General features: G+C 43.2%; 1 protein-coding gene across 2 annotated transcripts in view; it reads right to left on the reverse strand.

The window, feature by feature from the left end:
* The window catches only part of LOC124802746 (mitogen-activated protein kinase 15-like), a 202,165-nt gene that overhangs the window by 156,654 nt on the left and 17,886 nt on the right, over window positions 1-27,625 (reverse strand). The window contains exon 3 of one of the 2 annotated variants that reach the window (XM_047263730.1): window positions 8,343-8,449. The exons of the other annotated variant lie outside the window; for it this stretch is intronic. Within the exon in view, the coding sequence (XP_047119686.1) occupies window positions 8,343-8,406 (64 nt within the window). The 5' untranslated portion in view covers window positions 8,407-8,449. The remainder of the gene's footprint in view (window positions 1-8,342; window positions 8,450-27,625) is intronic. 2 annotated transcript variants of the gene reach the window in all.

Consider the following 27,625-nt stretch of genomic DNA (forward strand, 5'->3'; position numbering starts at 1 on the left):
TTCACTATTAGTCCTTGTACACACAAACCATCAAACAGCTCTGTCAAATTCTGCATATATTCCTCTTCATATGCAGACATAATGAGCATATAGTCTATACATACATAACAAAATTCTAGATCATATGTTATCTCACCCAGTAATCACTGAAACGTCTGCACTGCATTACAGAGTCTGAATGGCAATCATGTGGACTCGAATACACCAAACAGCTTGGTGACAGCTGTCTTGCTAATGTCTTCAGGAGCAACCAGAACTTGATAGTATGCTCTAACCAAATCTATTGCTGAAAAAATCATTTTGCCTTGTATCCTTCTATACGTTGCAGGGGACATCTGTACAGAATAGTTTTCACATTTAATTGCCAGAAATCACTGCAGGGTTACCAACCATTCTTCTTTTTGGGTACCATATGAAGAGGGGCTGCCCAGGTGCTACTTGAAGAGCACCAAATACCTTGAGCTAACATGCTACAAAACACTTTTGTGATAATCTGTAATTAATCCAGTGCTAACCATTGAAGGCTTGCATAAATTGATAGTCCTTGTGTAGTGAATATATGATCAACGATCGAGTGTTTGACAGATGCTAAAATTATTGATTGCCTCATGATATCCGGGAAATTTTTTAGTAGTTATGTATTTCATGTCCACAGCAATCACTCTAATTTTCATAGAAGCAGTGCAGTTCACCTTATCTTGCGCAGTCATGTTTGTTGTTGCATCACTTAATCACTCCTGACGTAGGTCTGGTACCAGATTGCAGAACAGCAGGATGTCTGCTGCTAGTGTGGGGTCGTACAGGGTGTGATACATCAGGCACAGTAAACCGCCACTCAAAGGCATGATGCAGTCCAAGGTTGAAGAGTAAACTGACGTGTCTGTATGCCACAACCTCTGTATAATTTGTAGCAAACAGGCAAGCATTGCAGTGGTCGCAGGATATACCAATATTTCTGCTCCAGGATCTATTAGATACTGCATTTTTGCATTGCTGTCCATAATAAACAAACACCATGTGTTGTCAATGGATGTGGTTGTAGCTCCTACCATATCAGCATCATGATTCACTTTTTACCTTTACGAGGTGATATATACTTCCGTGTGTTTTAATACAATTTTTGTGGCAGCAATATAAGTCGTGTGTTGTCATTGGCAAATGATTTCGAACTCTTGATCATTGGCATGTGTATTGTATTTTGTGTGCTTTTGTAGTGTGGTCACTTGTCTTGTAATCTCACCTACCACAGATTGTAGTGACAAACAAAGTCACTGAGGTTGTGTTATCTTGTGCAGTAACCATCGTCACGTTGCTTGTTGCCTGATGCATTTTTGCTATCCAATCAATAGTTAGTGCTAATGCATTCAAAACTGCAGGACGTACTACTAAAATTTTCTGTGCACTCTGTCAGTAGTCAGGATACCCATATATTGTGTAATATATTGTCACTGATAGTATTAAAAAAAACTAAACTCTGCCAGAACAGGCCATGCAGGCCCAACAGTACTAACCGGCCACTGTATCGTCCTCAGCCCACAGGCATCACTGCACGTGGATATGGAGGGGCATGTAGTCAGCACACTGCTCTCCCAGCTGTATGTCGTTTACCAGACCAGAGTCGCTATGTCTCAATCAAGCAGCTCCTCAGTTTGCCTCCCAAGGGCCGAGTGCACCCCGCTTGCCAACAGTGCTCAGAAGACTGGATGCTCACTCATCCAAGTTCTAGCCCAGCCCAACAGCGCTTAACTTTGGTGATCTGACAGGAACCGGTGTTATCACTGTGGCAAGGCCATTGTTTCACTGACAGTATTTCCTGCAAGAATACATAGGCAATGAAGCAGTTGTAATGAAGTTCTGTTGCCTAATTCCTCTGTTCATAAAAGCTTAGCCAGCTTCAAACTGGGACAGTCGTATAATCAATGCATTCTTTATGGCAGCACATCATTTGGTTTCAGAGGGATAGTGAGAATTTCTTCGACTTCTGCAGCAAGATTTTCCACTAATGCAGCTATCATGTAACTATATTCTGTTTCATCTGTACTAAGATGAATTGACTCTGTAATTGTGCAAACCAAGGCAAGGGGCTGTGTTGCCAAAAAGGCAATAGTTTGATTGTAGCCATGCTGATAACTCCATACTTGAGGCTGGTTTGGTAAGCACTGGTGAGAAATTCATCTTTGTGCTGAATGAAAAACTGATGTGGCTGGTGTGAGAGTAACAGTCATAGTTTTGATGTAGCACAGAAGTTCTGTTATGCATAATCACATTGAGCGGCACCAATTATATGTGGTTAAATAATGAAAAGATTTATTTCCACATACAAATTAATTACACAAAAATATGCAGTTTGCATGACATTGAGTGTCAATGAGACAAAACAAGGCATAACTATTTAATCAAAAACAAAGAAACATGGAACTCCCATACAGTCTACACTACTGTACCAATAAATGTGTATAGTGGGAATCATTACACTGTTATTCAGGTGGACACCAGGGAATTTTATACAGCATGTGTAGTGTACCGTAGTGAACAGGGACTGGGGCTGAATTGTGATTAGGAGGTCAAGTGAAGATTGAGGATGAGTGGTCCAGTAGACGTGAAGATGTCTTCAGGTATATGTGCCACAAAGAAATCTGATGTTGCCGCCACAGGTCAGTGCTACAGCTGTGTGCTATGCTAGTAACAGCTGCTGTATGAGGAAGATACTGCCAGCCAGACATTTTGCAATGACCCAGTATGGCTACCAACTCAGTGTTCTCAAAGACAGCCTGCCATGCACCACAATTCCTGTTGTCTTGAAGACTAGGCCCTGGTCATCCATCATGGATCAACCAAGACTGCAGTAGATGCTCATGCTACGGGGTGATGACAATGCATGATCGGTGCGAGGATGACAGTTTGCAGATCATCCACAATGACCGAGCAGTGAAGGAGGACTGGCTGCTCAACAGTTTTTTCACCCACAATGACCCAGTAGGTAGTAGTGGCCATCTACCATTGTGGTATGCATCGCATTGGCCACAGCTGTTGTATGCATCCCTCTATGATGTAGCAGTTCTCGCTGTGTGAGCACATTTGGCCCCATTCATCGGACCTGTCAGCACCCCTTGCCTTGCTGTGGTAATTTCCCAATTCTGGGTCACTGAGCTCAGTTCTTTTTCTTTACATTTGACTTTACAGTGGCACATGGTTGGTGAAGCTACATGGTGTTACCTCATCACACCTCGTTAAAAAGCGCATAGTTGCTAGTCCTATTTCTGGGATTTAATGAACCTGACTACACGATCTCTTGGTTTGTCCTATCTCCTTGACCAGGATGAACTACAAGCTTACCACCACTGATTCTAACCAGCTCTACTTAGTCCTTTATGTTTCTCTTTATATTTGCAACTGACAGGAGATGGCAATGAAAAGCTACCCTAGTTTTTTGTTCCCATGAAAACCCATCATAGATTTGCCTGCTGTTAAACATGCCAGAGATATAAACAGTCCCCCAGTCATCAGCTAATGATGAAGAGTTTAACAGCCAAGAGCCAATACCCAAAAAGGAAGTTACCACAGTGCAAAGAGATGTTAATGCCAAGGCAGGGAAGTGGAACTATCAAATGAAGTACTTGGCTCGTCCTAGTTTAGACAAAAGAAATGAACATGGAGATCGACTTAATCAGTTCCATCAAGAAAAAAAGTTTGTTATAACCAACATCCACTTAAAACCTCTTCCATAAAGACTTTGCACCTGGACCTCACTAGGTGGTACATACTGTAATTAGATAAACTATTTACAAATTGGCTTAAGATTGAGATCGACAGTTATAAACATAAAGACTATTCCTGGTGCTGACTGTGGTTCTGACCATCAGCTTCTATATCTCGAATTGAGAATGAAACTGTTGAAATGTAAAGGGACACCTCAAAAAGCAAGAAGGTTAGAGCAAATGGCAGAAATTGAAATTTTTAGGAGTCAACTCCAAGAAACAGTTTTCATTGATCAGTCAGATGATATGACATCTGCAGAAAAATGGAAGGAAGGAGGAATGAAAATTGGGTTTAACATCCCATTGACATCAAGAACATTAGAGATAGAGCACAAGCTCAGATTCTGTCAAAGATGGGGAAGGAAAACGACCACCCCCTTTCAAAGGAACCATTTGCCTGGAGCAATTTAGGGAAATCACGAAAAGCTATTCCAGATGGCAAGACACAGATTTGAACTATCATCATCCTGAATACAAGTCCTGTGAGTTAACAACTGTGCCACCTCTCTTGGTGAGAAATGGAAACTGCTGAAGGAGACATTAGTTAAAACAGTTGAGGAAGTAGTCAAGTACAGCAAAAAAGTGAAGACTAAAAATAACTGGCTTACTAATGAAACAATACAAATCACTGAGGACAGAAAAGTACTAAAGATGAGATGATTACAGAGAACTCAACAGTACCACAGGTTATCGGCATTAATGCAGAGAAGCTGCTAAAGAGACAAAAATAGTTATATATCAATGAAACATGTGAGAGAACTGAGAAGTTCTGGGATTGCAGTGAGATAAGATGCATGTTCTATGAAATAAAGAAACTAACAATATCCTTCAAACCAAGAACATGGGCTATAGAAGACAAAGACAGCACACCTAAAATCAACACAGAACTAGCTGCTGACCAGAGGAGAATGAACTGTAACAAGTTTCACATGGATAAAAATTAAAAACTTGGTTGTCTAAACATTCCAGCACAAAAAGAACACAGTATCTTAAAAGAAGAAGTTTGTAAAGCTATATCTAAATTGAAAAATAACAAAGATCTGGACCTGATCTCATTACTGCTCAAATTATCAAATCATCTCGAAATTTTGGTTTGAAAATCATACATGAAATAAGTAACAGTATATTGAATAATGGAACATGGATAGAGGACTGGATCATGTCAGTAATCATTTCATTTCATAAGAAAGCAAATGCACAGCACTGTGAGAACTACAGAACCATTTAATTAATTTCATACGTCAGCAGGATTCTTTTAAATGTCATCCAATAATACCTAAGAACCTAATTGGGTAAAGAAATGCCACCACAGCAATCTGGGTTTGTGCATAATAAAGGAACATTAGTGCAGATTCTCAAAGTCAGATTGCTAATTGAAAAATGTTGGGAATTCAATACCCAATTACTTCTTTGTTTCTTTGACTAGAGCAAGGCTTTCAACTGTGTTTGATGGGAAGAACTGTGGAGCATACTGGCAGAAATGGGTGTTCCTGAACATTTTATTACACTTTGCTAAAATCTCTACTCTGATAGTAAGGCAATAATCAGACTAGATATAACTATTTCAAGTCCTTTTGAATCTTGTAAAGGAGTTAGACAGGACTGCATTCTATCACCAGTTCTATTTAACATCTATGGAAAATATGTTACAAGGAAAAGTCTGGATAGCTGGACTGATGGGATCCAAATTGGGGGCTGAAGAATCAGGAATTTGTTGATGACACCACACTGTACGCAGAATCAAAGTAGAAATGAAGGAACTAGAGACAGAGGTAAGAGAGAAAGCAAGAAACGTGGATTGTCACTTAATAATAAAAAGACCAAGATCATGATAATTGACAGATGTGAATCACTACCAATGTACTACCAGAATATGCAGATGTGGATCACTTTGTCTACCTGGGCTCAGCAGTTCAGAAAGAGGGTGACTCTACACAGAAAATATGACATAGTATTGTTCTGGGTAGGGAAGCTGCATTGAATCTGACAGTGATTTGGAAAGACCGAGCCCTAACCAGACATACTAAACTGAGAACTCTGAAATCTCTGGTGTTTTCAGTTTTCCTTTAAGGTGCTGAAACACTGACAATAACTGAAGGAGACCACAAAAGAACTGATGCTTTTGAGATGTGGACATATAGGAGGTTGCTCAGAATATCATGGATGGAAAAACAGACCAACAAATCAATGCTTTGAGAACTCAGGGTGGGAAGAGATTGTCCAGAATTTGTTTCCAGTGAATTCTGCAGTTCTTCGGGTATAAAATTCGATGGGTGGAGGATAAGCTGAAAAAGATGATCATCCAAGGCAAAGCTTAAGGAAAAAGTTTGCAGGGAAGGCCACCGAGATGATGGATACACCAGATAAAGGAGAAGACACACCAAACATGGGGGCACCTACTTTAAGATGCAGAAGACCAGGAAAAATTGAGACAAACTGTTAACAGGATTGTGCAATTGTCACCAACTTTCGACTATGAAAGTGTTGGTGATGTGTTTGTGCTTCAGTGAGCTCTGTTCCAAGGTCTGTGGTCAGTGGTAAGCCATGTTGACATGATTGGCACACCAGCCCCGGCACTAACTTACTCTATTCTGAGCTCGTCTGTTAGAACTTTAACAAAATATTCTGTCCAATAAAATCATTCTGCTATCCAACATTTCTCCCCTATTTCAAAGAATTCTTCTTGAATTTTGCCTCTGCTTACCACTACACTATTTCTTAGATCTACTTAAATAATTTTACATGGTGGAAAACTATGTTGCTCTGGGAGCTGGCTTACATGGATTGTTTCCTAATTCAATATTATCATTCTAAAGTTCTATTATTCTTATTTCATTTTCTTACAAGTTTTATCAAATTTTACTAACTTACAAATCTCTTATTCTACATTTCTTGGCTTGTTAACCACTTGATGGGTACCTCACGTTTTGGTAGGTCTGGAGGATGGATACTCTTATGTCCGAGACAGAAGTAAAGCACACAAATTGCTATCTGTAACACAGCAAAACTATTGGTTACAAAACTTATGATTATCACATTTTAGCATCAGTTTCCTCGAATTGCTGAACTTGTTGCAACATTTGCCTCATGGAAATTTTCCCCTGCTGTGATGCTATTACTGTGTCTAAGGAATATATGAGGTCAGTATTCAGCGTGTTATTAAGGTAAGTTAGTTTTTGTGTTGACAATACCTCAAACAGTTTCCCCGGTCAATACAGAGCAGAGGGAGTGATCTGGAGCACAATCGTACCTGTGAGGGTTGTTGTGAGGTGGAAGTTGGTTTCGGCTATCTTACAAATCATATCATTCACCAAAATGTAGCTATCACATAACTAAAACGGTGTCCTGAGGTTTTCCCTCCCTATAGCAGTTCATAATTACAGTTTTTGAGTTTTTTATGCAGAGATTCAGTATAGCCAATATGTTCCTAACTTTTGAAAATTAGGCTGTGGTTCCAATACTTCTTTACAGGATTCTGTTTCTTTTGTTTTCCCAAGAAACAGTTAAATCTCACTTCTGTATGTCAGTCTGCAGTTCTCTGGCTGGAGAAATGGCTGTATTCGCCCTCCAACACTCTTAAAGGTCAGTCAGTGAGGTAAGAGTGAGAGTTTCTCCATGCTCACACATATTAACACTTCTCTCATCTTTATTTGAAGCCACCCCATCACTGTCCATCCCAATGCATAAAGGTGAACCGTGTAACATCTATACTGCACTTTCATCCCTACCACTGATACTTGAACTAATATGTATAACTTTTCTCTGTCTGTATTTACTTCTATGCTTACTAAGTGGTAAAACGTTGGTAAGTTTATCTCTGACACTTCTGCTGTGTGCTATAGCTCTGCAGGGAATTCTTTCTCTGTTAGTTGCAACCCTGTCAAGAATTGTTGTGGTGGAAGCAACAATGAACTGAACCATTTGTCTACCACATGGTAGACTGCTACCTGTGGTGACCCCAGTTCAATTCTTGCATCATTGACCCAATCTACCAATGCTTGTAACAGTCTGGCTAGTGCTAGTTTGCTCTTCACTAAGTTCAGTTGTTCTTGTATTTCTTGTAGATCACTGTCCACTGTTTTCATTGTACCTTGGGTGTATTGGTCTAACACCATTGCTAACTCGCATTTCATCTTCTTATTGTTCAGAATGCCTTGCTCTAAGTTCAAAAATTGCATCATATGCCATCCTACTATAGTTTTGGTAGATTCTGCCAGCATTTGCACTTATCTAACCATGTTATTCAGCTCCTGGATATATTCATTATCCACTGTCCCAAGTACTGTTTTTCAGATTTTCCGCCCTCCATCAAACCACCCTCTTTTCATATGAACTAACATCCATGGTACAGTGTCAGTGATCTCCATCAGTTGAGCTTTCAGTCTGCCATAAGGCAGCCTCAGTTCATGGTATTCAGCTAGTGCCTCGGTGAGAATTTTGTTACCCTGCACTTTCTTACGCAGCTCAAAAAATTCTTCCTGCAATAAGTGGACTTTTTTTTCTTATCTACCACACATTAGTACTCAACCTCAGTTTCCACTGGTGACAAAAACAACACATCCAATTGAAGAGAAAGAAACACACCTGCCTCCAATAGTTGACTGTAAACTTCAAGCATTGCTCCTCCACTGATGCTGTGCAGGCACATCAGGACTATCACACCCCATCCAGTTGTCCTGGTGATCCGCTACCTAAAGAAAGGAACTTCCATCATCCCTTGCCTCCTTCAAAACTGCATTTGCACACTACATCAACTAAGAAATAATGTGAGACTATTACAGACCTATACTGACCCATAGTACAACTTTGAATACATTTCACAAGAATAAACAAGGTAGGAGACGAGGTACTGGTGGAAGTAAAGCTGTGAGGACGGGGCGTGAGTCGTGCTTGGGTAGCTCAGACGGTAGAGCACTTGCCCGCGAAAGGCAAAGGTCCCGAGTTTCAGTCTCGGTCTGGCACGCAGTTTTAATCTGCCAGGAAGTTTCATATCAGCGCACACTCCGCTGCAAAGTGAAAATCTCATTCTGGAAACATCCCCCAGGCTGTGGCTAAGCCATGTCTCCACAATATCCTTTCTTTCAGGAATGCTAGTTCTGCAAGGTTCGCAGGAAAGCTTCTGTAAAGTTTGGAAGGTAGGAGACGAGGTACTGGCAGAAGTAAAGCTGTGAGGACGGGGTGTGAGTCGTGCTTGGATAGCTCAGTTGGTAGAGCACTTGCCCGCGAAAGGCAAAGGTCCCAAGTTCGAGTCTCGGTCCGGCACACAGTTTTAATCTGCCAGGAAGTTTCATATCAGCGCACACCCTGCTGCAGAGTGAAAATCTCATTCAAGAATAAACAAGTTGTGGACACAACACGACTAAACTTAACTACTACTATTTGTTATGTGTCCTTGATGCATAGGGTACACTATGTGCCTCCCACTTGTCTATTGATATATGCTTCCATACTTTCCTAGTCATTTTCATGTGTCCTGACTCCATCATCAGTATTTATGGCAGTGCAACTCCAATTCCTATAAAGGGTTTAACTCTACTAACATGGACAATAGACCTTTAGTTGGAAACTGTACTTTAACATTTACTGGAGATGATATGATAAGAGCCCTGATATTAAGTAAATTTTTTTTGGAAGGGGGGGAGGTTGAGACCAATACTCATTGACCCAATCAATACTGCAGTAATTTTTCATGATGTGTGGACTGTTTCTGTCATTCCCCAGCATTAGTACTGGCTCACTTTACTTTCTGTCATACCTCCCATATTCTTTTAGCAAATTTATTAACCAGTTTACAGTCTGGTCCCAACTTAGATATCATGATATCAAACGAGGGTGGCATTTTTTTTACCATACACCACCTTTAAAGGTGAAAAACCTGAACCAGTATGCACTTTAGAGTTATACACACAAATTATGTATTGCAAATATGTGACCCAATCTGTATGACTGCTGTTAACATAATAACTCAACATTTCAGAGACTGTCTTACGAACTCGTTTTGTACTGCCATTAGTCCGTGGATGGAACAGTCTTGCTCATAATTTCCTGACATGAAGTATATGACATAACCGTTTCACCAAGTCTGATAAAATTTGTGTCCTACCCCACAACCAAGGTCTCAGGTACCCCAGATTTAAGTATCCAGTTGTTAACTGAAGCCTAAACTACTGTACTAGCCTACTGATCATGAACCACCACCATGGCTAAGAACCTCAAAAAATGATCTATGATTGTCAATGCATATTTAATTCCAGCGGGTGTCCTATCTTTGAGCCATCAGTCTTCTGAGTGATTTGATGTGACACACCACGAATTCCTCTAAAGTGGCAACCTCCTCATCTCACTTGCATCTCAATTGCAGTCTGCAACCTCAATTATTTGCTGGATGTATTATCTTCCTCTACAGTTTTTGTCCTTCACCATGAACCATGGACCTTGCCGTTGGTGGGGAGGCTTGCGTGCCTCAACGATACAGATAGCCGTACCGTAGGTGCAACCACAACGGAGGGGTATCTGTTGAGAGGCCAGACAAATGTGTGGTTCCTGAAGAGGGGCAGCAGCCTTTTCAGTAGTTGCAGGGGCAACAGTCTGGATGATTGACTGATCTGGCCTTGTAACACTAACCAAAACGGCCTTGTTGTTGTGGTACTGCGAACGGCTGAAAGCAAGGGGAAACTACAGCTGTCATTTTTCCCCGAGGACATGCAGCTTTACTGTATGATTAAATGATGATGGTGTCCTCTTCGGTAAAATATTCCGGAGGTAAAATAGTCCCCGATTGAGATCTTCAGGCGGGGACTACTCAAGAGGACGTCGTTATCAGGAGAAAGAAAACTGGCGTTCTACGGATCGGAGTGTGGAATTTCAGATCCCTTAATCGGGCGGGTAGGTTAGAAAATTTAAATAGGGAAATGGATAGGTTAAAGTTAGATATAGTGGGAATTAGTGAAGTTCGGTGGCAGGAGGAACAAAGACTTTTGGTCAAGTGAATACAGGGTTATAAATACAAAATCAAATAGGGGTAATGCAGGAGTAGCTTTAATAATGAATAGGAAAATAGGAGTGCAGGTAAGCTACTACAATTAGTATAGTGAATGCATTATTGTGGCCAAGATAGACACGAAGCCCACGCCTACCAAAGTAATACAAGTTTATATGCCAACTAGCTCCGCAGATGATGAAGAAATTGATGAAATGTATGATGAGATAAAAGAAATTATTCAGGTAGTGAAGGGAGATGAAAATTTAATAGTCATGGGTGACTGGGACTAGACAGTGGGAAAAGGAAGAGAAAGAAACGTAGTAGGCGAATATGGATTGAGGCTAAGAAATGAAAGAGGAAGCCACCTGGTAGAATTTCGCACAGAGCACAACTTAATCATAGCTAACACTTGGTTCAAGAATCATGAAAAAAGGTTGTATACATGGAAGAACCCTGAGATACTAGAAGGTATCAGATAGATTATATAATGGTAAGACAGAGATTTAGGAACCACGTTTTAAATTGTAAGACATTTCCAGGGACAGATGTGGACTCTGACCACAATCTATTGGTTATGAACTGTAGATTAAAATTGAAGAAACTGCAAAAAGGTGGGAATTTAAGGAGATGGGACCTGGATAAACTGACTAAACCAGAGGTTGTACAGAGTTTCAGGGAGAGCGTAAGAGAACAATCGACAGGAATGGGGGAAAGAAATACAGTAGAAGAAGAATGGGTAGCTTTGAGGGATGAAATAGTGAAGGCAGCAGAGGATCAATAAGGTAAAAAGAAGAGGGCTAGTAGGAATCCATGGGTAACAGAAGAAATATTGAATTTAATTGATGAGAGGAGAAAATACAAAAATGCAGTAAATGAAGCAGGCAAAAAGGAATACAAATGTCTTAAAAATGAGATCGACAGGAAGTGCAAAATGGCTAAGCAGGGATGGCTAGAGGACAAATGTAAAGATGTAGAGGCTTATCTCACGAGGGCTAAGATAGATACTGCCTACAGAAAAATTAAAGAGACCTTTGGAGAAAAGAGAACCACTTGCATGAGTATCAAGAGCTCAGATGGAAACCCAGTTATAAGCAAAGAAGGGAAAGCAGAAAGGTGGAAGGAGTATATAGAGGGTCTATACAGGGGCGATGTTCTTGAGGACAATATTATGGAAATGGAAAAGGATGTAGATGAAATGGGAGATATGATACTGCGTGAAGAGTTTGACAGAACACTGAAAGACCTGAGTCGAAACAAGGCCCCGGGAATAGACAACATTCCATTAGAACTACTGACGGCCTTGGGAGAGCCAGTCCTGACAAAACTCTACCATCTGGTGAGCAAGATGTATGAGACAGGCGAAATACCCTCAGACTTCAAGAAGAATATAATAATTCCAATCCCAAAGAAAGCAGGTGTTGACAGATGTGAAAATTACCGAACTATCAGTTTAATAAGTCACAGCTGCAAAATACTCACGCGAATTCTTTACAGACGAATGGAAAAAGTGGTAGTAGCCAACCTCGCAGAAGATCAGTTTGGATTCCATAGAAATGTTTGAACACCTGAGGCAATACTGACCTTATCATTTATCTTAGAAGAAAGATTAAGGAAAAGCAAACCTACGTTTCTAGCATTTGTAGACTTAGAGAAAGCTTTTGTCAATGTTGACTGGAATACCCTCTTTCAAATTCTGGAGGTGGCAGGGGTAAAATACAGGGAGTGAAAGGCTATTTACAATTTGTACAGAAAGCAGATGGCAGTTATAAGAGTCGGGGGACGTGAAAGGGAAGCAGTGGTTGGGAAGGGAGAGAGACAGGGTTGTAGCCTCTCCCTGATGCTATTCAATCTGTGTATTGAGCAAGCAAGAAAGGAAACAAAAGAAAAGTTCGGAGTAGGTATTAAAATCCATGGAGAAGAAATAAAAACTTTGAGGTTCGCTGATGACATCGTAATTCTGTCAGAGACAGCAAGGGACTTGGAAGATCAGTTGAACGGAATGGACAGTGTCTTGAAAGGAGGATATAAGATTAACATCAACAAAAGCAAAATGAGGGTAATGGAATGTAGTCGAATTAAGTCAGGTGATGCTGAGGGAATTAGATTAGGAAATGAGACACTTAAAGTAGTAAAGGAGATTTGCTATTTGGGGAGCAAAATAACTGATGACGGTTGAAGGAGAGAGGATATAAAATGTAGACTGGCAATGGCAAGGAAAGCGTTTCTGAAGAAGAGAAATTAGTTAACATCGAGTATAGATTTAAGGGTCAGGAAGTCGTTTCTGAAAGTATTTGTATGGAGTGTAGGCATGTATGGAAGTGAAACATGGACGATAAATAGTTTAGACAAGAAGAGAATAGAAGCTTTCGAAATACAGTGCTACAGAAGAATGCTGAAGATTAGATGGGTAGATCACATAACTAATGAGGAGGTATTGATTAGAATTGGGGAGAAGACGAGTTTGTGGCATAACTTGACTAGAAGAAGGGATCGGTTGGTAGGACATGTTCTGAGGCATCAAGGGATCACCAATTTAGTACTGGAGGGCAGTGTGGAGGGTAAAAATCATAGAGGAAGACCAAGAGATGAATACACTAAGCAGATTCACAAGGATGTAGGCTGCGGTAGGTACTGGGAGATGAAGAAGCTTGCACAGGATAGAGTAGCATGGAGAGCTGCATCAAACCAGTCTCAGGACTGAAGACCACAATAACAACAACAACAACAACAACAGTTTTTATCCTCTACAGCTCCCTCTAGTATCATGGAAGTTATTCCCTGATGGTTTAACAGATGTCCTATCATCCTATTCAAACAAATTTCGGGCTTGCAGCCAGTCGTCGTTCAATACTTCGGACGATATTTCAACTGGGCACCTGCCGTCGCGAAGGCTCACCTGAAGATGACTGGCAGGTGCCCAGTTGCTAAGTATTGAACGACGACCGGCTGCAAGCCCAAAATTTGTTTGAACAGTCAATTCGCCGGGAAAATTTTAAAATTCACCTCTTATCATCCTGTCCCTTCTTCTTGTCTGTGTTTCCATATTTTCCTTTCCTCACCAACTCTGTGAAGAACCTCCTCAGGCCTTAACTTATTAGTCCATCTAATTTTCAACATTCTTTTGTAGCACCACATCTGAAATGCTTTGATTTTCTTCTGTTCCAGTTTTCCCAATATCCTTGTTTCATTACCATAGAGTGCTGTGCTCCAAATCTACATTCTCAGAAATTTCTGCCTAAAATTTAGGGCTATGTTTGATACTAGTGGATTTCTCTTGGCCAGGATGCCCTTTTTGCCATGGCTAATCTGATTTTTATGTCCTCCTTACTCTGCCAATCATGAGTTTTTTTGCTGCCTACATAGCAGAATTCCTTAACTTCATCTACTTCATGATCATTAATTTTGATGTTAGCATGTTCATCCCATTCAGCATATTCCATAATTCTTCACTTTCACTGAGGATAGCAACATCATCAGCAAATCTTATCAATGATATCTTTTCACCTTGAATTTCAAACCGCACTTGTAAACTTTTTATTTATTTGTGTCACTGCTTCTTCGGTGTATAGATCGAACAGTAGGGGTGAAAGACTACAACCCTGCCTTACACCCTTTTTAATCCAAACACTTTGTACTTGGTCTTCCAGTCTTACTCTTCATCTTCAACCCTGTAGATTGCAAGAGCTGACAAGTGGAGATAGAATATGCATCAGTCACAGTCTTTGCATTTGAGTAGTGGTAATCACAACAGACTCTATACTTCCTATTAAAAGCTGTTTAATTTTTTGGCATGATGGCAACATTTGCATCATGTGAGCTATGACTGTACTCTATAATATCTTCCACTCACTGCTGAGCAATGAACTCCTCCATTATGGATTGAAGATGCCTCACTAGGTGGTTGGTTGGTTGGTTGGTTGGCTTAAAGACGGGAGAAGGGACGAAACTATGAGGTCATCAGTCCCTTGTTCCTAATAAAACAATGCCACAAGTGTGAGAATAAAATGGACGAAACATATAACACAAAACGGAAAGAAAGGAAAAGGCACGAGAATGAAGGGAAGGCAACAAACACCAAAAGAAACAAAAGAGGACAAGAAAACAACAGAGATGCTAGAAACAGAAGAGAGTAAAACATGAAAGCAGATTACAGTGGCTGGCCAACCACAAGAATAAAATGGGAAAGCCAGCCACTCTGCAACACATTAAAACCTCCACCCTAAAAGCACTTGGGTGGAGGACACAGAAGGACATGCACTAAAACCTACATAGAAGTATAAAACCCACTCTCACAGATAAAACATAAAACTGAAGCTGCTGTGGAGACATTGTCACCCAACACCGAAGGCAGAGTGCTGGGAAAGTTAAAAGTCTATCGCAGAGCGGCTAAAAGTAGGCAGTCCAGCAAGAGGTGGACGACTGTCATTTGGGAGCCACAGCGACACTGAGGTGGGTCCTCAGTCTATCGCAGAGCGGCTAAAAGTAGGCAGTCCAGCAAGAGGTGGACGACTGTCATTTGGGAGCCACAGAGACACTGAGGTGGGTCCTCGCGCCGGAGTAGGTAACCATGCGTTAGCCACGTATGACCAATGTGGAGCTGGCAGAGGACAACTGATTCCCTGCGAGAGCCCTACATGGAAGACCTCCACACATTCACAGTCTCCTTAATGACACACAGTTTGTTCTGCATCCTGTTATGCCACTCCATCTCCCAAAATACGAAAACCCTGGGTACACCACAGGGTTCCCAGGTCAGCTTCGGAGATGCCTATCTCCAGAACTGGTTTCCATGTCGCCTGTTTGGCCAGACAGTCGGCAAGATCAGTGCCGGGGATTCCGACGTGTCCTGGGGCCAACACAAACACCACGGAACGGTGGGACTGTTCCAGGGCATAGATGGACTCCTGAATGGCGAGGGTAGCACTGGTCAATAGCTTGTAGGCTGCTCAATGAGTCAGTACACAGGAGAAATGACTCGCCAGGGCATGAGCGGATGTACTCAAGAGCATGAGATATGGTCGCCAGTTCTGCAGTGAAAGCACTGCAGCCAACTAGCAAGGTGTGGTGCTCAATATGTCCTCCACGAACATATACAAAGCCTACGTGACCATCAGCCATTGAGCCGTCGGCGTAAACCATTTCAGAGCCTCGGGACACATCAAGAATCGAGAGGAAGTGACAGCAGAGGGCGGCGGGGTTAAAGGAGTCCTTAGGGCCATGCAAACGGTCCAGACGAAGCAGCAGCCGAGGCGTACACCATGGAGGAATACGTGAATGGACCGCAAGTAGAGGTGGTAAAGGGAAGGACTCCAGTTCGGAGAGAATGGACCGCATGCGAACCGCAATCGTTAGCCCCGATCTGGACAGCTGATGCGGGAGAAGGACTGCCGCAGGTGGGAAAAGGAGACGGTAATTCGGATGCTCAGGGGAACTATGAATGTGTGCTGCATAACTGGCGAGCAGTTGTGCACGTCTGATCTGCAGTGGACGGACACCAGCCTCCATCAGTAGCTGGTCACTCGACTCATCCTAAAAGCTTCAGTTGCTAATCAAACCCCACAGTGGTGCACAGGGTCGAGTACATGCAATACTGAAGGCGCTGCCAAACCATAAACCACACACCCATAGTCAATTAGGGATTGGACAAGGCCTCTGTAGAGCTGCAGCAGTGTAGAGCAATCTGCACCCCAACTAGAGTTTCTCAGGCAATGGAGGGCACTGAGGTGCTGCCAGAACTTCCACTTAAGCTAACGAAGAAGAGGAAGCCACGTCAAACAAGCGTTGAAAACCAGTCATAAGAATTGATATGTCTCCACTACAGTGAGTGGATCGTCATTAAGGTAAAGTGCGGGTTCCAGATGAACATTACGATGCCGACAGAAGTGCATGACACACGACTTTGGGGCTGAAAACTGGAAGCCGTGGGCTAGAGCCCATGACCGCACCTTGTGGATGGCTCCCTGGAGGCACCGCTCAGCAACAACAGTACTGGAGCAGCAGTATGAAATGCAGAAATCATCTGCATACAAAGAATGTGAGATGGAGGGCACCTTGTGGATGGCTCCCTGGAGGCACCGCTCAGCAACAACAGTACTGGAGCAGCAGTATGAAATGCAGAAATCATCTGCACACAAAGAATGTGAGACGGAGGGCCTGATAGCTGCTGCTAGACCGTTAATGGCCACTAAAAATAGAGAGACACTCAATACAGAGCCATACGGGACTCCATTCTCCTGGATATGGATGGAACTATGGGAGTCACCAACTTGGCCACGGAAAGTATGGAGTGAAAGAAAGTTGTGGATAAAAATCGAGAGTGGTCCCCAGAGACCCCATTCATACAATGTGACAAGAATCTGATGTCGCCAAGTCATGTTTTATGCTTTACTCAAGTCAAAAAAGACGGCAATCAGGTGTTGCTATCTGGAAAAGGCTGTTCGGATGGCAGACTCGATGGACACAAGATTACCAGTGGTAGAGTGACCCTGGCGAAAGCCGCCCTGACATGGAGCCAGCAAGCCACATGACACCAGGACACAACATAACTGCTGGCATACCATACACTCCAGCAGCTTACAAAGAACGTTGGTGAGGCTGATGGGCCGATGGCTATCCACTTCAAGCAGGCTTTCACCGGGTTTGAGCACCGGAATGATGGTGCTCTCCCGCCATTGCGATGGAAAGACGCCATCGCACCAGATCTGGTAGAAAGAGATGAGAAGATGTCACTTGTAGTCAGATGAGAGATGTTTAATCATCTGGTTGTGGATGCGATCAGGCCCAGGAGCTGTGTTGGGGCAAAATGCAAGGGCACTGAGGACCTCCCACTCTGTAAATGGGGCGTTACAGGATTCACTGCAGCGTGTAGTGAATGAGAGGACATTGCTTTCCAGCTGCCGTTTGAGTGCGAAAGGCTGGGAGTTAATTCTCCAATGCAGAGGCTCAAGCAAAGTGCTCGGCAAAGTGCTCGGCAAATTTGTTTGCGTTGGTACATAACTCACCATTTATGGTAACACCAGGGACAGCTGTTGGGGCCTGGTACCCAAAAAGATGTTTGATCTTTGCCCAGACTTGAGAAGCTGACGTATGACACCCAATGGTGGAGACGTATCTCTCCCAACACTCCTCATTCCGTTTTTTGATAAAGCAGCAAACATGGACACAGAGCCGTTTAAAGGCTATGAGATGCTCCATGGAAGGGTGCCGCTTATGCTGCTGTAGAGCTCACCGACGCTCCTTAATTGCTTCAGTGACTTCCAGCGACCACCAAGCGACTGCCTTATGCCTCTGGCACCCTAAAGAGCAAGGGATGGCGTTTTCTGCCACAGAAACAATTGTGCTTGCCACCTGCTCAACCATCACATCGATGTTACCATGTGGGGGAGATTCAGTGGTGATAGCAGAGGTGAAAGTTCCCCAGTCTGCCTTGTTTAAAGCCCATCTGGGCAGTTGCCCATGCACCTGATGCTGGGACAGTGACAGGAAGATGGGGAAGTGGTCACTACCACACAGGTTGTCATGTGCTCTCCAGTGGATAGATTGAAGAAGTCCTGGGCCGTAAATTGACAAATCAATGGCCAAGTAACTACAATGAGCCACATTGAAATGTGTGGCAGCCCCAGTATTTAAGAGGCAGAGGTCGAATTGTGACAGTAAAGTTTCGACACCTCTGCCTTGGCCAGTATGCACGGTACCACTCCACAAGGGGTTATGGGCATTAAAATCTCCCAAAAGTAGGAAAGGTATAGGGAGTTGATTAATCAGTGCAGCTAATACATTTGGGGGTACTGCACCATCTGGAGGAAGATATACATTGTAGACAGTTATTTCCTGTGTCATCCTTATTCTGACAGCCACAGCTTCAAGAGGGGTTTGAAGGGGCACATGTTCACTACAGACTGAGTTTAGGACATAAATGCAAACTCCACCTGACACTCAATTATGGCCGCTACGGTCCTGTGATACCCCTTATAGCCGTGGAAGGCTGGGGTCCACATTGCTGGGAACCAGGTTTCCTGGGGGGCAATGCAGATAGCACGTGTAAAGTTTAACAGTTGCTGTAGCTCAGCCAAGTGGTGGAAAAAACTGGCGCAATTCCACTGGAGGATGACATCCTGAGACTGGGAAGGCATGGAACATTCAATGAGGAAGTTTACACCTCAGAGTCACCTGCTGCCACTGATTTATTGCCTGAGCAGTCTGTATCCATTGTGTCTGAGGGTCTGGCAAGATCTAGGTCCTCAGCGGACGCCAAAATCTCCACCCCATCCTCAGACACAGAGTTTGTCGGTAGCAGTGGTGTGGGTGCCACTGCAATTTCCTTGGTCTTAGGGGTTTTCTGTTCGGATTTCTCTCACTGCTCCTTGGATTTTCCTGCCCAGGAGGCCTTCATGACGTAGTCTCTGGGACTGAGGATGAGCATGAAGCTCTATGACCAGCTGCTTTTCGGCTCTTCAGCCACTGGCGGGTGTCGTCTTTCCCACTAGAAGAAACCTGGTAAGGGAGTGACCCAAGGGACCCCTTCCTAGCGAGAGAAGCTGAAGAAGACTTACGCTTCTCCAGCTTAGAAGTGGGGATGCACGTCCCCGATGATTGGGGGGGGGGGGGGGGGTGTTGCTCCCAAAGTAGGTGGTGCAGGAGCAACAGGGAGGGAAATGCCCCCCACCATCAAAGGGGCAGGTGTAGTCTTCCAGCTTTGAGAGGTGACCTGGGTTGGTGGAGCTGATGGTGCCAGAACTGTTGTAGCGGAGGCATAAGACGATGTCATACGCACAGGATGCAGGCATTCAAATTTTCTCTTAGCCTCAGTGTAGGTCAGTCTGTCCAGTCTCGTTCACCATGATTTTCCTTTCTTTCTGGAGAATCCTGCAGTCAGGCAAGCAAGGCAAATGGTGCCCTCCGCAGTTAACACAGATGGGAGGTGGGGCACATGGAGTATTGGGATGTGATGAGCATCTGCAATCTTGGCATGTGACGCTGGAAGTACAGCGGGAAGACATATGGCCAAACTTCCAGCACTGCATCGGGGGAGGGATATAGGGCTTTACATCACACCAGTAGACCAGCATTTTGACCTTCTCGAGCAATGTATCACCCTCAAAGGCCAAGATGAAGGCACCGGTGGCAACCTGCTTATCCTTCGGACTCCAGTGGACATGCTGGACGAAATGTACACCTCGCCACTCTAAATTGGCGTGCACCTCATTGTCGGACTGCAAAAGAAGGTCTGTGTGAAATATGATACCCTGGACCATATTTAAGCTCTTATGGGGCATGATGATTACAGAAACATCCCCCAGCTTGTCACAAGTAAGTAACTCCAGTGACTGGGCAGAGGATGCTGTTTTGATCAAGACTGACCCAGATCTCATTTTGGACAAGCCCTCCATCTCCCTGAACTTGTTCTTTAAATGCTCAACAAAAAACTGAGGCTTCATAATCATGAAAGATTTCCCATCAGCTCTCGAACATACAAGGTACCGGGGCGAATAAGATCCACTGCCATCCTTAGCCTGATGTTCCTCCCATGGTGTGGCCAGGGAGGGGAACCATTTGGGCTCATACTTCTGCACGTTGGATAGAGCTCATGATCACTTAGAGACTGCTGGCGTTTCACCACCAGCAAGAGATGATTGACTACGCTTCATCATATGTCATCCGCCCTGATGCCACCTACTCCGACCATGGGCTCTCCCCATGGGTGCCACCCAGCCGCAGCAAAGGCCACCCGGTAGGATGGCCATTGCCGGGAGTCCCAATGCCCCAGGATATGGCATCTACCCCTTGGCATATGTAGGGAGTTAACGGCGCAGGCATCAGCAGAGCAATCCTTGTGTGGTCAGGGGGCTACAACCAACAGGGTACATGGCAGCCCCACCACAACGGACTGGCTATGGTGCTGGATATCAGATGCAAAGAAGTCCATGGTCATTGTTGACGCAGAAATCAACACTGCATAGTACATGGTGGAAAACACACCCAGGAAGGTGTCCTCACCCAAGAGATGGAGAATGGGCAGGACTGCAATGCGACGATGAGAAAGTGGGCTAAAGATCTCAATGCACGATGGACATGATGCACCTTGTAAGGTGCCCTTCCCCAATTGGCTCACTCTTCAGGATAATTTTGAAGAATGGATGTCAATCCCTACAGGGGACCATCACATAAAGGCCAAAATGTGTGAAACTCCTTTCAGCCGCCTCGTACGACAGGTAAAAATACCTCGGGCCTATTCTAACCCCAGGACCCGCAGGGGGTTTCAGTATGTGGTACAACTTCCTACACAACAGTGCACTGTTACCTGTAAATATACAATGCTGCGTAACAAGTGTTGCTGTTAAAGGACTCTTGATGTTAAATAAATCCACAAACAGTTTCAACGAACCTTCCATTGTTCGCTGATCGCTACCTTGCAAGTGATGCATCTTTTTTCATAAAGCTGCTGCATCAATGGTTTATTTGAACTTGGGTTATCACCTGGCCTATCACAGTAACTTCCTCATCTAATACCTCTAATATGGGCAATCACTAGGCTTTTCAACAGACTAAATGTACCCATCTGAAGTTATCCAGGCTTACAGGAACCATAAATTCACCATTAATACTACTTATGTGCACTACACTTCTATCCATGAAGCATTGCATTCTATCAAATTCTGCATTTTCCTTCAGTGGCTTCCCATGGTAAACAGGCATGAACAGAAATCCACACCAGATTCCCCTTATCTACTGGTATTTTATCATGAGAACCAATCTTTAGTGTGTGTGCTGTTTGCAGTTTAGTCGGCAACACCTTCACAAGTCGCATGCCTTGCGACACTGCCTTGCTTGCAGCTCAATGAAAACCATCTAGTCCTATTTAGTTCTACTGTACACTGTGAAACACTGATTTTAGCATGAGGTTTATCAAGACACTATATCTCTAAATTGCTGAATACCCTTCACCTATGTATGATAACAGTTCCATGCAATCCTGGAAGCTCCTAATTCCAATACTGAAACTGACCATTGTCATAACCAGTTACTCTATAATGTTATCACCCAATCCATGCGATTTATAATGTGAGTGCCCCAGCACCCCCCTGCCGGTGAGGTCCAGACTGACTATTGATGTGTGTGCATCACCAAAATTTATGTTTCTTGCCTTTTACAATATCTGACAAGCAGTATTCCATCTGTGCATCTATTTGTGCAGAATGCTTTCTGACAGTTGGAGCATCCAATTTGTGTTTAAGAGCTGCTTGTGTTGGCATTGCTTTCCATTTCTATGCTTCCCTCAATCTTGTCCCCGGGGTTTAGGTTGCTGACACTGCTTCCATACGTGACCTTTACTTCCACATCTATAACATTTAACTTCCACAAAACAAACACTGTGGTCCAAGTGTGTTCTAACTGCAATGTTCACTTTCTCTAGTCACCCTAGGTCACACGTAAATACTCAGGATGTTCCATTATTACTCTATGTGACATGTCTGCAGAATAACACATAGAAAAATGTCCAAAGCCCTATTTTTGGCTTTGCACAGTAAGACTGTCTGCTTCCACATCCTCCAGATCCTATCCAAAAAGATTTCTACCAACACCTTGTATTTCTGAACTAAGGTACTCAACTTCCTCCGGAGAAACCTTGTGCTGTTCTGTTTCTGATCATGCTGTCATGCCTCATGAGCTAACTGCTGGAATGTCGCTGCCTTACCAAGAACTTTGTGGTACAATACACATGTGTTTGCTTAACCTGTCAATGATAACTTAGCCATATGGAGACTAATCTTGTCTGTCCAACCACTCATTGCAGAAATAGCTCTAACATTGTCAATGAATGCAGTTATGTCCTCTGCTGACATGCAATAAAAATGTTTTATTAATGTAGCTGCCAAAGGACTGAAAGAAGACGGGGAGCATACGCACACTACTGTCTTGGCTTTCTCAGACCCTGATTGTAACTGCTGAACTACACCTTGTAAAACTTCATCATGCCTGCATTAAATCCTCCTTTTCCTGCTGTTGCTGGGAATTGTACTCTGACAACACTTGTACCTGGTCCATCAAAACAGCAGCAGTCTTACTCGTAGTAACAGAATGTGTGTCTGGCATTATATGCAATTTACTGCTGATGTTTACAACAACAACAATAATAAAAAAATTGAGAAACTGTACCTCTGACACAAACATAATCACAGTGAAACTTCTATTTTACATTTTCATTCTTGAAATCACAAAATTGAGAAAAAAAAGCAAAAATACATGTAATTGGCATACATGATTAAAAATTGCAATCCTCTGCATTACTTTGAATAAAATCTGTCTAATTAAAGGAAATTAAATGTACAATACAATGTTTATACAACAATTTGTGGTAATGAATTTCATCATTTCTAAAAGTTGCAGACATATATCAGCAAGTAAAAATTCATCAAAAAATTGAAATTCGTGTCTGTGTAAAAGGTAATAAAACTGTTTTCTAACATGCTATGACTACAAATTATAGATTCAAAACATGGGTTTTTGAGAGATCGTCCTTTGTGCTCACCCAGAAAAAAGCAAAACTTGATGAACATGTAGAATTAAAGCAAAAACATCACACCAGCTAAGTGGTTAAACCGTAAGCATAAATATGGACAACTGCTTAATGACATACTTTGCCACCAATCGCTGTTATTGTTTAATGCTTTTCTTATGAGCCATACTTCGTATGCTCACCACCCTTAGTGCTACTTCACTCTTGATAAGAGAAACAGAGACCGGAAAAAATATGTTTTCTCCCCCAATTGACATTACAAGCTTATTAGAAGTTAACTCAGTGAGTTTTTGCACACTGTGTAAAATGTAAATTTGAAAGAAAGCTCAGGTGCTACAGTTTCGCTTCATGCCCTCTATCACTGATGGCAGTCTTTATGACCTACAGTGCGTGGTGTGTGCGGTGCAAAGTATATACATGAATAGTGTATGCAGTTGTTGCAACTGCATCATGTCAGATTTGAACATGAAAGTCTTCAAAATGTTCTATCGCAAAACCTTTGTTCTATTTACATGTGACATCTCTGTCATAGCACATCATCTGCACAAAAAGTATATTTTCAGCATTTCACAAAATGCTTTCACTCCTACCTGCACTCCCATTGCTGAAGGGCCATTCCCCCTCCCCACACATCCAGTAGGTGAGCTCATCTGATGTGCGTTAGTGAGGTGTGGTGGCTGCGCTGGCTATTGGGTGACTTAACAAGTTGCCAGCCATATTAGTTCACAAGCCGAAAATGGGCGACATTTCCTTGATTATGACCAAGCATATTCTTTGAGATTCAGTGTTTAAATTTAAAAGGTTTGATGATTGATATTGTTGCAGAATACAGTACATCAGAAACACACACAAAAAGACAGGACTGAGTTACAAGTGGCACAACAAAAGGTGGTGGTTGGGCCCCTATGTCACATATTGGCTCGCTCCAGAACACTTCACGTCGACTCTTGTTTTTCCATTACAACTGCAACCTACGTAACAGTAGTTGTATCATAATTGTGAGGTGAGGCAACATGTTGAAAGCTGTGTTGGCAACACTGATCTGGATTATGTCAGCATTTGCTCTCTCACATCTCCCCTCTCCACAACGGCACAAAATATTCCCTTGATTCCGCCACCACCCACAGTGCAAACCATCTTTCTTTTGAGCCACTTATAACTTGATCAGTCACATAAAATGTCAATAGGAAGAAAACAGGATGAAGTCAAGCTGGACATTGAGTAAGAACTTAAAATTAAGGTAAAGCTTACTAGGAAGAAACACAAAATCAGGGAATTTTAACATTGATATTATGGGTTTTTCAAAGGATCTATGAATTTATTGTGTAGAATTGTGAAAAATGTGAAATCGGAGCATGTAAAATCAAAGTTCCACTGTACACTCTAATCTTTCCACCATCTCATCACCTAACAAGATTCAGAAGAATCTCTTGTCCAGATCACCTACAAATATTACATGTAAATGGCACAGCCTTGGTACATCATAGCTTATGCCCAAATTACACCTTAATGGTACTACTGATGTATCTGCAAATTGACATGGCCCAAAAAAAATATACAAATGTTCTCCACAGGCCTACAATGAAGAAAAAGTTCACTCACCGCAACACATTGCACTGGTACTGCTAGACTGTGCTGTAGACATAGCTTCACTGCCACCAAAGTAAAAATTAGGTGACAAACAATTTGACACTAGTTGTAGTGACCATGGGCTAGGGTTATGTCGGGATCAGGAGGTCAAGCGAAGAGTGAGGGTGATTGGCTCACTGCATGCCTGTAGGCATCAGTGACACAGCATTATCTGCAATAACATGTATAGGTTGAGCAGAGTTTATAAAGGTATAACTTTCTTCAGACCTGCAAACAGCAGCCAAAGTGCATATGCGCATGCCGCAAAAGAATGCTGATGCCTCATCAGCTTTTCAAGACATCGCCGCTGCAGGTCAGCGCCACAACTGTGTGTTGTGCATGAGGAAGGCTCTGCCCACCCAGATGTACTCTCATGACCCACTACAGGACCACCTCAGGGCTCTCAACGACAGCCCGTTGTGCACTCAGGTAGAAACTGCTGACTGTTGTACAGGGTGCTGCTTGTTGTGAAGACTAGGCCCTGGTCATCAAAAATGGATTGACCAAGCCTGCAGCAGATGCTCACGAGTCAGCCAGGGTGTGGTGTGGATGCATATCACCTGGTCGGTGTAAATATAACAGCTTGCAAGTCATCCGTGACGACCCAGTAGTGGAAGATGGGTGGTTGCTCACATGTCTTCTCATCAGTGATGACCTAGTAGGCAGCAGCATTGACAGACCACAGCTGTGGTATGCATCTGGTTTGCTGCATCTCAGTGTTGAAGTCAGCAAGTAATTATCAGGCTGGTCGAATTGAGCTGCATGTCATGGTTTCACTGAAACTCGACAGACCGTCATTCTCTCTGGGCCTAGTATCTTAACAGAATGGCAGCATGATAGAATGTGTCTTGAGCTCGAAAAGCCTCACTATTTAACAGATTGAGCCTGCATCTATGCTGTAGTGGCTCTGATTATATGAGCACTTCTGTCCCCATTTATTGGACCCATCAGTGTTCATTGCCTCGCTGTGGTAATTTCAATAACAATTCTGAGTCACTGTGTTCAAATCTTCCTGTCTATGTTTGACTCTGTAGTGGCACTCAGTCAGTGAAGTGTGCCCTGTAAAGTAACACAGCAGTCCTTGCATTTCTGTCTGCCCTGTTTTGAAGTCTGTTACTTGGCGGTAAGCCTAACAATTACTTATTCTGTTCCAAGATCACCTGTTAGACCTTTAACAAAATGTTAAACCTTTCCAATGAAATTATTCTCAAGTGCAACAGCAGGGGCATTAATGTGTTCATGTGAAGCTAGCAGACCATCTTTGATGTTTAAAACCATATAATATGTCTTTAAGGTAATGGCAAGTACTGGTGGAATGTCAATTATTTAAAACAGTGAAGGCAACAACTCACCATGCTGGAAATGTGGTTCGGCAGTTCACTGAGGTGGGGTTGGGTCAGGCAGAGTGGGCAAAGTGTGAAATGAGAAAGGGAGTGGGAGGGAGAGTTGGGGAATGGAAACTGATAGCTGGCTGGGAGAGGCAGCAGGTGCACAGGGTAGGAATGTGACACAGGCATTGGTGAGTTTGTACACTGCATAATTATGATGATATGGAGGAGTGGATTTGGAGCGACAGATGGAGCAAATGAAGGGGAGAATGCAGGGAAATGGGCGGGGGGAGGGGAGGGGAGGGGGATGAGTGAAATTACGAGTCCTTGGATAGGAGTGGAGGTGAGTGTTGTGAAGTAACCACTGAAACTGAGCACACTGTTCTCAGCAGCGTGTTCCACTACAGGGTGGTCATTGCACTTGGCCACAGTTTGGCTATGACGGCTACGGCTATTCATAAGTGTGGACAGCCAGCTGGTGGTCGTAGTCACATAAAATACATTACTGGCCATTAAAATTGCTACACCAAGAAGAAATGCAGATGATAAACGGGTATTCATAGGACAAATATATTGTACTAGAACTGACATGTGATTACATTTTCACACAATTTGGGTGCATAGATCCTGGAAAATCAGTACCCAGAACAACCACCTCTGGCCGTAATAACAGCCTTGATACACCTGGGCATTGAGTCAAACAGAGCTTGGATGGCCTGTACAGGTACAGCTGCCCATGCAGCTTCAACATGATACCACAGTTCATCAAGAGTAGTGACTGGCGTATTGTGATGAGTCAGTTGTCGGCCACCATTGACCAGACGTTTTCAATTGGTGAGAGATCTGGAGAATGTGCTGGCCAGGGCAGCAGTCAAACATTTTCTATATCCAGAAAGGCCCGTACAGGACCTGCAACATGCGGTCGTGCATTATCCTGCTGAAATGTAGGGTTTCACAGGGATCGAATGAAGGGTAGAGCCACGGGTCATAATACATCTGAAATGTAACATCCACTGTTCAAAGTGCCATCAATGTGAACAAGAGGTGACCGAGACGTGTAACCAATGGCACCCCACACCATCACGCCTGCTGATATGCCAGTATGACAATGATGAGTACACACTTCCAATGTGCGTTCACCGCGATGTCGCCAAACACGGATGCGACCATCATGATGCTGTAAACAGAACCTAGATTCATCTGAAAAAATGACATTTTGCCATTCGTGCACCCAGGTTCGTCATTGAGTACACCATCACAGGCGCTCCTGTCTATGATGCAGCATCAAGGGTAATCGCAGCCATGGTCTCCGAGCTGATAGTCCATGCTGCTGCAAATGTCATCGAACTGTTCATGCAGATGGTTGTTGTCTTGCAAACGTACCCATCTGTTGACTCAGGGATCGAGACGT

Source organism: Schistocerca piceifrons, chromosome 6, assembly GCF_021461385.2.
Source record: "Schistocerca piceifrons isolate TAMUIC-IGC-003096 chromosome 6, iqSchPice1.1, whole genome shotgun sequence".
Lineage (NCBI taxonomy): Eukaryota > Metazoa > Arthropoda > Insecta > Orthoptera > Acrididae > Schistocerca > Schistocerca piceifrons.